The following is a 14,120-nucleotide window of genomic DNA, read 5'->3' as shown; positions in this document are numbered from 1 at the left end:
TTTCAGTTGTGTATTAGTTTTTAAGACAGATGGTTATGTCTCTCTCAATCCATACCTCCATAGCAACTGTCTATTTTGACCGCTTGTTTAATAAACTGTACAAACTTTACAGTTTACACACACACACATGCACACACTAGCTATATGTCTAGTTAGTTACCACTGTGCATTGTTACTGTTCTAACATATTATTGTTATAAATACTCTTACTATAACATAAGCAATTTAAAGTTATTCTAAACAATTAACTTTTATTTATATTTACTGTGAATTATATGCATCAACCATGCCTGTATCTGATGCTGACTTTCAAAACCTGCAAAGCAGTAAAAAAAACTACAAGCTTGTCTAGAAGAGAACAAAGATCACTGTTTGATTAATGACAACAACAGAGAGCAGTACTGCAGTACATGGTGCGGTTCTATGACGTTTCTTTGACAGAATTTGACCTTGAAGAGTGTGGCCTAGATGTTGCTTGCATGACTGCATTCTACAACCGTGTTTTATTTCCTGTATTATCTAAGGCTTCCTCCAAAGTTTTGCATGAAGTTCCTGTCTGGTACAATCTTCATGATAATGTCCAATTTGTTGGCTGCCTGATGCAGTCCAAACATGACCATAACGATCTGTTGCCGCAACCCATTATCATTCGTTTTTCTAAAAAGCTGCAGATTATCTTGTTCTTAAAACTAAAAAGAGATTATATGCCTTTCCCTACTGCCACAGAGATAACCTTTTCTCGCCAGTCCTGATCTGCAAAATTTGTGTATAGAAAATGATTGTGTCCTAGATTCTAATGAAGAGATCCTTATTACAGAACCTCTCCTGACAACAACATCGCCATTATACTCTTAAATTTAATTAATCTTTTCCGGAACCAGCTTTACAGGCAAGTTTCCCTTCTAACATCAGATAGCTCACATGGCTTCTTAGAATCTGGATGACATGGATCTTACATTTTATGAACCCGACCATAATTATCATGATTCACGATATACAACAATTACCTCACCCTTGCCAATTTTGAGCATGGCAAGTGTCCTAGATTAAGTCACCACAATGAATGACACTCAGCTCAGAGAAGCATGGGGTTAAGGGATGTGTTGGTATTATACTAGGCATCATTATTTAGACATTTAATCTACCTAATAAGCTCCATTCTATGGAAACTATGGGAAGGGTTCGTGGGTTTATAGAAGAACATACCAACTTTAAAATAAAGAAGAATTTATGACAACTTGTTGTGAAAGCAACACAATTGGGTTTAAACTTTAATTCTCATCCCCTTAATCCAGGGCGTTACCACAGATTTAAGGGGCCCCCTATTTGAAATTTCAGGTTGATTTAAGCATTTTTATAAAAATAATTCTATTGGGAGGGTGGTTGTAGCCTTCCCCAAAGTAGTTACAAACCTACCCAGAATATATAAGAAGCTACTCTGTAAAGAAGAAATACATCCATACACACAGAGAGACACAGCAGATATCCTGTTACTTTTATAGTACAATTTTCTTAACAAAAAATTATTTTGATACTTTCTAACAATAAATTATTTATATTGATTTAAGTAAATATTAGACACTTATCAAAATTAATTATATTATAGTAAGTAATAAAATAATTATTATTCATTATGGTTTATGGTTTATGACTTTTTCTATTTCATTCATCAACATTTTTCTTCTATTATAATAATTAATAAAATTCTATTGTTTATATTGTTATCATATATTTATTATTGTATATGCATATTTATAATATCATTATCTGAATGAATAATAAATTATCTTGAGGTATGATTATGAGATTATTGCTGAGATTCCTTTCTTTGTAGTAATACTGCTTGAGTTTACTTAAGCTCTGTCAGTGATTTTCATTTGATAAGCTGGACAACCCATGACAAATCCCATGGTGGGTTTTGGTTCAGGGAGTGGACAGCTTTTATCCTCACTGAAGGTAAACTCTCTGACAAGGTTGGTAAAGAACAAGAAAATCTCAGATTGTGCCAGAGCCATGCCAAGGCATTGCCTGCGTCCAACAAGGAAAGGAATCAATCTCTCATCTTTAGCAAAGTTGCCACTCTCATCAATAAATCTCTCAGGTTGGAATTCCTGAGGATTCTTCCAGTAGGTGGGATCATTGAGAATATAGTAGAGGAAGGAGAAGACTGTAGTTCCAGCAGGAACATCATAATCTCCAATCTTGGCATCCTTGAAGTTCATGTGAGGAGTGCCAATAAAGTTTATGGCTGTGATTCTCATGATCTCATGGATGAAGGCATTGGTGTAGGGCAGTCTCTGTACATCCTCCATTGTAACACGGGTGGATCCAACAGACTCCTGGATCTCATCAGCAATTTTCTTTTGGATCTCAGGATTCTTGGCAAGGTACAGGAAGCAGAATGAAAGAGTTGTGGAGACAGGATTGGCTCCAGCTCCAAACAGTTCCAGCATATTTTGTTCAAGGTTTGTTCTTCCTTTTCTACCAAAGAAAGAAGATCCTTTGTCAGTGGTGTCTTCAATCTTGTTTAGATAAGCATCAACAAGATCAGACTCAGATCCAGTAGTGGCCATGATATGATCATCAACAATCTTCTTCATCATATCTCTGACATCTTGTTTCATCTTGTTGAGAGCACCACCAAGATAGTTGATGATATGCCTCAGCCAAGGGAAGACCATGAACACACCAATAAGTCTGTGTGAATCAATGAACTTGTCAATTCCCTGGTAGATGCTGTGAACCAAGGGATCATCCAGATCAAACTGTGAACCAGTAACAATGTTCCAGATAGAATTCACAATGGAGACACTGAATCTTTGTCCCAGGTGAACCAGTCCCTTGGAGGAATCTTTTCTCAAGACCTTGACAAGAAGTTCAACTTGTTCAGTGATGGTCTCTTCAAGCCTGGACTTGCCAACACCAAACTCACTCAGCTTCTTAAGAACAAACTTTCTCTGTTCATCCCAGTTTCTACCAGAGCTGAATACAACTCCTCTGTTTGGGCTGGGATCATCCTCTGGCCTGGACATGACACTGCCCATGACTTCAGTCAAGTAGGTGGGTCTGGCTGAGAAGTTGGCATCCTTGAACACCTTGACACAAGTGTGAAAATCAGAAATCACAACTGTTGGAGTGGGTCCAATTCTCAAGCCAAATATATTTCCATACTTGGATCTAAGTTCTAGAAAACTGTTGAGTAGATTATCAGATAAATGATGGATACCTCCAAGGACAGGAAGGCAGCTAGGTCCAGGTGGAAAATTCTTGGGCAGCTTCCATCTCTGGTATAACTTCCATCCAATCAAAGACAAGAAGGAGAATAGAATTATAGGATTCATTTCTATTCTAGTTGTATTAATAGATATGTTAAATGTAGTAAGTATTATTTTATTCTGAGGATATCATACTTAGTTATTTCCTTATATACAAAAAAATCAGACTATAGACTTTTTATTTTAGACTATCAGTCAATCAAAGCTTGAAATTTTGTATATTGAATGTTCAGACTCCATAAGACAGACCTATGTGTATATAGTCTGAAATCATAAATTTGATAATTTTTTTTGCTAAGATTTAGAAACTTTTTATGAAACTTTATAACACTTTCAGGGTTGAAAAATTTAGTAAAATAAGTAAAAAAATGTATTTATTTCTTTTTGGAAAATTCAATATATTCTATTCACATGATAATTGAAAAAAAAAATATCTGATGTCAAAATCGAGCAATCCCTGGAGAAATAAATCAGATGAAAAGACACAAAATATTTAAAAAGGTGTGAAAAGTAAAAAATTTATGCAAATAATGATATTGTAAATATTCTTAGTATTTGTCTGGATTTTTCAGACAAGAGACATTTAAATGTGATTGTACAGTGCAGCTAAATACCAAAAGTTAGAGTTTACATATGTAGTATTCCCTTAGATTTTCTATATAATAATACCAGCTCATACATTGATTTATTTTGTTTAACTATTTGGTTAGACACAAATAGATGTACTGTAATCCCTCAAACTCCAAACAATTTCTTTTAGGCAAAGATATTTGTTTATATTTTTAACTTTTATCTTATAAATCCTTCCAATAATACAAGTGACTATATAAATATTCTATGGCTTTACATAATTCCTATGAAAGTATACTAGAAGAAGATAATATTATCTCCAGGACAAATTTTGACATCTTAAGTTTAGCTATTTTGGCGGAGGGTACCACCACCCTACCCAAAGAAATCGACAAAAATGAAAAAAATGCCGCCCCGCGGACATTTTTTGCAATTAGCTAAAAACATAACTAACACCATATTTTTGGTAATTAGCTGATTTTAAAATTGATCGAAAAGAAACAGTTTTACGTGTTCCTTGAGGCCTCTAGGGGGCGTAACCACTAGTTATATATGTATATCTTATTTAGATAGGACAATGAATATTTGTTATAAATAATATTACCTTCATTTTAAGAAAATCAGCTGAAATTTCCAATTTTTTAAAAATTATTTCAGTTGTTAGTTACAGCGGCAAGGATGTACATCGACTCTGCAACAATTTTGTTCTTTTAGCTGGACTTAGATAACACCACATGATCAGATTTGCATTTGTAAAAGTTAAGCAGAAAGTGCCAAATCCAAGAAGCGCCCATCATGATCTACGTTCATCCTTCAATTATTCACGCAACCTACCCCAGTTGCATTAGAAGGGAGATTGTTAGGTAGTTTGGATGCCTTATAATCAAGTGTATAATACCAACACATCCTATAATCCCAGGCTCCTCTGAGGAGAGTGTCATTCATTACGGTGACTTAATCTGGGACACCTGCCATACTCAAAATCTGCGAGGGTGAGGTAATAACGAGGAGCTCTCATGAGACAGCGTGTCAAGTCATATTTGAACTTGGAGCTTAAGCTGGCCATGGTGGCTATACAAAAGAGTCTCAATATACTCCAGGAGTCTTAGGTCCATACTCTAAGAAATATTGTCTAAAGAAAAAAAAATCTACGTCCATGCCATTTTCAAGTTTCGTACGCATTAGGATTTTACCTGTAACAAAGGAAACCAAAGCTGTGGTAATAATTAAAGTTTGTCCGGATACCGGATATCCAGCTGATTTATAATGCCGGATATTGAAAATGGCACAATATCTGGCAAATTACCGGATATCCGGTATTAAAAATCAGCCAGATATCCGGTATCCGGATAGTTTCAATATCCGGTATCCGGCCCAACCCTAGTAATAATATCATTGTTTAGTGTCAAGTCATTGATATGACCGTAATATGAGGTGATGGTGGGAGAATTTGACCTCCGCTTTTTAAAAAAGTAAAAAAAAATATTTGAAATTTTATATTAAATTTTAATTTTAGAAATAAAACTTTTAAAAAACTTGTTGGAATCGGTAATTTTTTCTAGGGGCGATTTCTTTTTGGAGGGTGGTGATATCCTCCCTCAAAATTGTTACAAACATTCCTAGGACCTATCAGAAGCTACATTGTAGAGGAGAACTATTTTGGTTCTGCGGTTAGCGAGATCCTTTGGTACACACAGACATAAATCCTGTTATTTAAACAATCTAAAAGCTAGGAAGACGACTTTTAATCCAATATTTCATATCTAGGCCAACATGATAAGCAATCAAATGGAGAAAAAGATTCAGGGGTAGCTATGTTAACAATCAATTCTACAAGAAAAAAATCACGAAACCTTTTAAAGTATGGTGGGGGGTATATTTTGTTTTATGTAACTGAAGAGGGGTGGGAAAGAAGGGGAGGAAAAGAGGAAAGGGGTCGTGGGGAAATTTTCCTTTGGAATTGTTTGTCAGAATATCATTCCCTTTTCCCTGAAAAAGATTAAGAACTTTAAAAGTAATTATTTTATATACATACTAGCGGCTTCGCCCCAAGCCTCTAGGGGCTTTGCCCCAAGAGGTTTAATCAAACCAATTTTTCGTATTTTAGATTTAAAAGAAAAGTTTAGAAAAAAAATTTTTTTTTGGGGGGGGGGGGTAGTCGACCCCACTATTTAAATTTTAGTTTTTAAAAGAAAAAATTTTTTTTTTTTTTTGGGGGGGGGGTGTTTTTCATTTTTGGGGGGGTTGGGGGTGTCCCACCCCCTAAGAAAATAGCTTAAAACCATCACAGGACCAGTAGGTATAATCGTTCTACTTTGTATTATAGAGATATATAAATATCACCACAATTAACCAAAGCTAAGGCAGCTTTATAATGCCTATTTTGTATTTGTTTTAAAATACAGGCTAATGATATATACATAGTTGCAGTATGTAATTTTTGGCTTAACATGTCACACCAATGCTCGCTCATGTCGCGTTAAGGCTAAATAAACAAGGATGACAAAATTCATAAGAAGCGAAGCACAAAACCTATCATGTAATAGACAAAGTGAGTTATAGAGCAGATTATCTGATATCAATATGATTATGCAAAAACTTAAAATCACGAAACCTTCAAATACTTCAAAAGATTTTTATCCTTGTGGCTGTAACAAAAAAAAAAGCTGCTTAAAAGCAGTCAGACTACCATAGAATTTTTATATCTAATTATGGTCCATAATAAGGGGAATATGACCAAGAAGTTTCAGCCATGTATCTTTTGTAGGAGTCGAAAAAATCTGTTGTAAAAGTGGCTTTAAAACTACTTAAAAGCAGTCCGACCGCCATGGATGTTCTATACTTAATTATGCTCAATATTTATTGGAATGTTGACAAGAAGTTTCAGCCTTGTAACTTTTACAGGAGCCGAGAAAATCAGTTATGAAAAACCATTATGCCCCATATTGATGGGAATGTTGACAAGAAGTTTCAGCCTTCTATCAGTTATAGGAGCCGAGAAAATCAGTTCAAATTACAGAGTAGCTGACATTATTGTATGTTGATCAAATGTAAGCAGGGAGGGAGTGGACATTGGGTTGTTTATTACACTAGTTTTCAAAGTTTTATAATTACATTTCTTATTCGTTGGTTTTACAACTTTGGGGACTTTAATAAATTTTAAATGGCTCATTAAGTTAAGTGTCGAAACGTTTCAAGCACTAACTGTAATCTACAGAAGGGGTGATTTAGTGTTTTAACATTGGTGATGTACCTTAATTTATCGGCTATTGTCTTATCCATTTAGATCCTTGATTTATAAGCCATACCCACTTTTAAAGAAAGCCCAAAGGGGGTTGGGGACAAAGGAGTGATTACCACCCTTCCCCCCTTTTAAACTTTTAAACCTTTAAGAAAAATGTTGGTGCTTTGTGCCATGGTTCAATGCCATTCGTTTTTACATATCAATTGGGGACATTTTACTCCCAAAAATGTTGTTGGCTTAACCCAAAGGAAATAAAAAAATAAAGGACTAATCTAAATTACCCCCTACTTTTTCTTTTTGTACCCTCTAAATAAAAAGCTTGCACGTCCTTTTATCAGAAAGGGTAAATTTTACAATTAATGCACACATTTTTAAGAGTTTGAAATAAATCTGAAAATCATTCATTCAACGTCATCAGATTTAATTTGATAAGTCCACTTAAACTGTTTTTAAACTATTTTTAAAAGGTATATTAAAAATATACTTTGACATCTGTAGAATCATACTGCAAAGCCAAAAATGAGAACAATTGCCCACATCAAATTTTATTAGGATTTCAAAGTTTATTTTTTACTATGGATTAAATAATTTTTACTGAATCGTGATGTTTCTTCCCTTTGTAGGTAAAATACTCAGCTTTTAGAGTGTCTTGCTTCGTAAATATTGTATGCTAGTATACAGTAAAGTTAGGTCTTTTGATTTTATCTATCAATACTAATTAAAAATTAATTCTTTACAATATATCAATGAATTAACATAAAAATGTTTCATGTCTATTATACATTAAAACACATAAAAATTGGCTGTAAAGGGTTAAATAAATTAAGATGACAACAAATGTTTATGCAATACAACAAATTTATTTTTGTCACATATACAAATATGATATAAAATAAGATTATTCAAACATATTTTTAAAAATATTTTTAAAAAGTATGTATCTTTTATGAGTAGGGTTTTCATTCTTTTCATTTTTATTATTAAATAAAATTATTTAACTACGTTTGAAATAAGTCACTTTGTGAAAACACTCTTTCGGAAATTCTAATTTCTAATTGGTTTAAATTCAGCATTATGTTTTTTATTGTATTATGTCAGATTTTTTAATGAAATTAATTGTTTAAGAAAAAAAATTATTTCCATTGAACAGAGTAATGTTTTTTTATTGTATCAGTATAAAGTGAATTATATAAAATTGTTCACTAAGTTACAATATTACACGAAGTAAAAAAAGGCCTTTTGATCTGGTAAAAATGACCAGAGCAACAGTAAAAATTAATTTTTAAATCCCCCAAAAAAAGTTTATTGGGGACTTAATTCAAATTTGGGCTCTGCAGTCTGATTCTATAGGTGTCCTAGTATATTTTTGACCCCCCATTCAAAAATAGTTTAAAAACAGTTTAAAACTTTTATTCTAAATTTCTCTAGTATCTGTTAGTTAATTGTAGGGATGGAGAAGACAATGGCAGCTAAATTCATCTTCAACACTTTCATCCCTCTAATATTGGAGTAAATTTTACCTTTTTAATATGTATTTCTGAATAGATATTTAAAATCAGCAAAACAATGGTCAAAGCTAAGCCTCAAATTTAAACCCTATTGCCTTGTTTGTGCCATTTTTAGCCTTACAGCTGGTTTTTAATATTGTAAAAGATTGATTTCCCTGAGGCTTACAAGCGGCTGACACGTCCAAGCTTTATTATTTTGGATGGAGGGGGGGGGGGGGTGAAAAGTTTTTTTTTATTTGGCCCCGAGGTGCCGGAGGCACCGGCTAAAAAAAACTGGTTTTAATCTTTTGATTGTACATTTTTATATTCGTAGAAAGCTGGATATAATACGATGCTAGACATAGTTTTTTTTGTATGGATGAGAACCGGTTCTTATCCACCGAATTCGAATGAATACGAGAAATATTTTTAAAAGCGTTGTCCCCTAAACCTGTAGGAATATTTTTTACGCACTAATTCAGTTGTTATAAGAGCTAAAATTGATCTTTTTCTATTATTTTATAAATAAAATATTCTTTGAGAAAAAAAAGTATTTCATTTTCGTTTTTGTATAGATCGCATCGTATTATTAAACAGTTTTCCGCGGGTATAAAATGTACAATAATAAGATAAAAACAAGTTTTTTTTTGCCCGAGATGCCGAATATCCACCGAATATTAATCGGTTTCGTATGAATACGAGAAAAAAGTACACTTTATAATTTATATTAAATTAAATTTTGTAAAACAAAAATTTAATTCAGAAAATAATTAAAATCTATGACATCATAACATCAATTTTCATAATTTATTTTGAAGTTAATGATAAATTAAATTTTACTTAAATAATAATGAGTTTCTTTTTAAATTACTAGTGGCTACGCCCCTAGAGGCCTCTAGGGGCACTTGAGGAGGGGAGAGTCGAATTTGATCACCCAATTTTTATTTTATATTTTAAAAGAAAAATTTAAAAAAAAATTTTGGGGGGAGGGGGATTTTTCATTTTTTGGGGGGGTTGGGGATGTCCCACCCCCCAAGAAAATAGTTATAAACCTACCCAGGGCCTATGAGAAGCTACCCTGTTAAGGAGAACCCGATCGGTTCAGCGGTTAGCGAGATCCTTCGGTACAAACAAACACACACACAGACACACAAACATCCTGTTACTTTAGTATAAGGATTTAATTTGAAGTTTTTAAAATGTCCAATCTAAGTTTTGAAAATGTATTAATGCCATTTATAAGTAATAGAACCAACGTTAGCTAAACAATTTTACGGAGTGGATACAAAACCGCGAAATTAAAAAACCGCGAATATTACAAAACCGCAAAATTACAAAACAGCGAATGTAACAAAACCGCGAAACTACAAAACCGCGAATGTAACAAAACCGTGAAAAACCGCGAAAAATAATATACTATAAATAGGACTGTTCTATCGCCACCAATTCAAACTCATTTTTTAAAATGCTTACTCCTCATTTAAATGGCCCCAAGGATCTCTAAAACAACGGTCTCCAATTTTTCAAAATAACCGGTTTTTCAGGCTTTAAATGAATTTTTGGTAAAATTATTACAACAAACTCGTGTTTCTATGTGCAGTAAATGGATGTTTATCTACAATTTTCATTTGCGAAGCCACTAGCATATAATGTTAAATCTATTAAGTGATATAAATATATTACGCAAGATAGTACTTGAAAAGTTTTAATACACAGCAATTTTAAAAATACTGCAAATATGTACTTTAAAATTACCTTACCTTGCATTTTTAAAAATATTTTTTTAATAGTATTTTCTACACAAAATAAACAATAAACATAGGTTTAAGGTTTTTACAGAGCCTTCGAGTGGCTAAATGCGGCTTAAAGCGGCTGAGGTTTATGTTTTAATTAAAACCGTGAGGCTGCGACTAAGGCTGAGGTTTATTATGTGGCTGAGACGGCTGATTTTTAAGCCTTCTTCAAGCCGTGCTGCTGATGGTGACTGCTGCTGCAGTGCCCTGCAGAAAATTAAAAGTATCTGTCTGTGTGTAACTATTGATCTTGCTAACCGCTGAACCGATATGGTTTTCCTTTACAATTTTATAGGCCCTGGGAAAGTTTATAACATATATCCCCATTTTCCTAAAGCACTAAACACAGCTACATTTAGTAGTTTTTATTTTCTTTATATAAATCAAAGAAAAGTGACTCTATATGTACAATCAATATTAATATCACATATTAATAAGTGTCCTTTAAAGCAGGGAGGAAAAGAACATTGGGCTGTAAATTAAATTGGTACCCAAAGTTTTATTCATTTTATTCATTGACTTAAAACTTTGGGTATTTTTATTGAAGTCTAATTGGTACTTAAACTTAATTAACAATACTTTTAATCTACAGAGGAGATAATTTATCATCATTATTGGGGATTTAAATCATCCAATGTCTTATCCTTTAAGATCCCTGCATTTTAAGAAATAAATTCCAAGATGTTGTTGGCCCATTCTGCAGGATTCTCCAGCATTAGAAAATGACCAGTTCCTGGTATTGTCCTGATACAGTTCAAATATAATCAGAACAAGGATGACAAGTAGCAAAGCTCAAAAAATATGGATGGACATCCGGAAAAAATGAACTATAGAATCATAACAAATAAACATTAAACTAAAATAAATCACGAAACCTTTTAAATTTGTAACGTAAAAATCTGGGAATCGATCAAGCACCCAAACCAATAAGCAAATCTCAATTAAACCTTGTGGAAATATGAAAATGTGAATTAATTTAATCCCTGAAAATTTAAAATGTCTATCTTGAAAACGAGTTGAGAAAATCATGAAAATTTAGAAATCTAGGAATTGAACAAGCACCCTAACCAGCAAATCTCAATGAAACTTGATAGAAATATGCAAATGTGAATTTATTTAATCCCTGAAAATTTCAGCCGTCTATCTTGAAAAGGAGAAGAGAAATCACGTTTCTCCCAAAATGTTTCTGACGGACGAACAGACGGACATTTCAAATTATAGAGTAGCTTTGCTACTAAAAGTAGGTTGATTAACCTAGATGTTTAATTTCATTGAAAAATCTATACTACCTTATTCAAAGCAAATACTTAACCTTAGAAATTCAAATTTTTATGTCTGACTTTTTATATGGTTAAAATGGGAATTTTTTACAAATGTGCTAAATTTTAACTTTCCCTAAAGATAGTGATACGATGGTATACACAGAAAGACATCCTGTTACTTTTTTATGTTAGGATTTATTAGTTGAGATTATATTTTCCTGTAAGTACTTATTCTCTTGTTCAGTTTTTCCACAATTGATTCTGGTATGGCCAATGGTGAAACTAAAATAAAACGATAATAACATCCATCAAGACAAAGCTTATACAATCAGAAATCATGATTCCTATAACAGATAGGTACGGCTTAGAAAGCGTAGCAACTCTATAATCGTTACCAGAAAGTCTTATGTCCATTTTAAACATGCTGATTATTTACTTTTTTGACAAAAAAAATTTTGTATTACATAATTATCCCATTATCTGATTTTGGAATGCTGATTCCTATTACAACAAGGTACAATGTTATAAGCGAATCATCTCTATAATCAAGTCCAAAAAATGTATTTCACAGTTTTTCTTACTTTTTTTGTATTATCGTATACATTTATATACAACTTATTCAGTTCTGACACTCTACAAGTGTTAAAGTTTGTTTCTCCTACCGTTTCAGAGCTTCGCTTTTATGGGTGTTGTCATCCTTGTTTAAAGTACACATATTATATAAGTCCCCTAAAAGTACAATTATCAGCAATTTGTGAAAATATGACGATTGTAATTAGTAAATAAGAACATATATTTTTGTTGAAGCAAGCTTTGAAGTTAGTAAAATATAAATTAACAAGGTTGACAACATCCATAAGTAGCGAAGGTAAAAAAACGTTGAAGAACATTAGAATAGAAAATATAAAGAATGATAGAAAATCACGAAACCTTCATAAAAAATTATTTATGTGGCTTTAGTTGAATGGTCCATGTACTGACAGACAAAGTAATTTGTATACTGGATGCTATTTCAAAAATGTACCTTCATAAAGCAGCAGAGGAAAAAAAATTAAAAATACTTTTTGTTTTACTAACTTTAAGATACTGATTTTGTAAAGAAATTATTGTATGGAATGATATGGACTTGGATGTTTTACATACAAAGCTTTTCTACAAGTCAACCATTCTGTAATTTTTTCTGTAGTTCGTTTAAAGCGAAACCGATCTGTAACTCCTTTTTCCCATACTTGTAAATTATACTGGTGCCCAAAGTTCTTGACAAAACACGTGCTCTCATTCATTGGCTTAAAAACTCTGGGGACTTTCATCAGAAGCATGAGCAACTCTATAATTATATAAATATGCAGCGAAAATGGATTTAAGTTGTAATAGACATTATACAAATGACTAAAATAATAATTTTAAAATTTTGAATTCTTATGTTGTATACTCTGTATTGAAATCCCATCGTCTTCGTTCAATCAATCAATGTCTAAAAAATTGTCGAAAAAACGCGGCATTTTTTAAAACCCCATCTCAGTGTCTATATCTTTCAACTCATAATTTTAAACTACAGTAGGGAAATTTGTTAATAATGCTTTGTCTTACCCCAAGATCCTTGACCCATTTATTTTGTTGTGGATGACAGAAGTTGGAGTTATTATATATCTTGGAATTCTTAAAACCTGTTCACCCCCTCAAAGTAGAAGGGCGATTGACTTATTCCCCTCCCACCTTAAGAACACCTAGAGGCTACTAGTGGGCGTTGCCACTAGTCTTTCTTAAAATAAAAACTATGTCTTGCAGCATTTTTTAATTGTTTTAATAGCTATCTATAATACAAAGTAGAACGATGTCTGTCTGTCTGTCAGTCCATCTGTCTGTCCCTTAAGATCTGGGTAACAACTGAACCGATCGGATTCTACTCTTCAGGGTATATAACTATTGGTCCTGTTGTGGTTTTAAGCTATTTTCTTGGGGGGTGGGACAACCTTAATCCCCCGAAAAATGAAAATCCCCCCCCCCAAAAAAAAAAGTTCTGGTGATGCCAATAAATTAAGAGCGCCGTACCAGAATTTTTTTTTAAATTACCTCATGGGACAAAGCCCCTAGAGTCTAGGGGCGAAGCCGCTAGTTATTATATATTGCATTTAAAAAAAAAAACGTGAAAATTGAGATCAGAATTTGTATATCTATTAGGGAGAGAGGGGACAATGGACTGTTTATTACACTAGTACCCAAAGGTTTAAATAACGTTTTCTTATTTGTTGGATTAACAACTTTGGGGACATTTGAGAATTTTGGTTGGTTGATTATTTAAGTTAAGTGTTCAAACGTTCTAACAACTAATTTTAATCTACAAAAGGGGTAATTTTGTGTACCATCATTGGGAATGTACATAAATTTGTCGGCCATTGTCTTATCCCTTTAGCTCCCTGATATTTACTCTTATTGTGTCCTAATGGCTATGATTTCAGTTTTTAACATGTTATTGCTGCGCTACATTA

The 14,120-nt window shown here is 32.9% G+C and overlaps 1 protein-coding gene across 1 annotated transcript; it reads right to left on the bottom strand.

Annotated features, from left to right (window-relative positions):
- Positions 1–1,712: 1,712 nt before the first annotated feature.
- Positions 1,713–3,357, bottom strand: LOC145320235 (cytochrome P450 2B1-like). The gene has a single exon (XM_080162666.1). It carries the CDS (start codon positions 3,339–3,341, stop codon positions 1,854–1,856), a length of 1,488 nt encoding a protein of 495 aa, XP_080018792.1. The 5' UTR covers positions 3,342–3,357; the 3' UTR covers positions 1,713–1,853.
- Positions 3,358–14,120: the final 10,763 nt, after the last annotated feature.

This window comes from Acartia tonsa, chromosome 5 (genome assembly GCF_053477335.1).
Source record: "Acartia tonsa isolate MP-2025a chromosome 5, ASM5347733v1, whole genome shotgun sequence".
In the NCBI taxonomy this organism is placed as follows: Eukaryota; Metazoa; Arthropoda; class Copepoda; order Calanoida; family Acartiidae; genus Acartia; species Acartia tonsa.
This window is presented reverse-complemented; position numbering and strand designations above follow the sequence as displayed.

Coding starts and splice junctions, on each gene's coding strand:
- LOC145320235 (XM_080162666.1), bottom strand. CDS start 3,341: ATGAATCCTATAATTCTATTCTCCTTCTTGTCTTTGATTGGATGGAAG.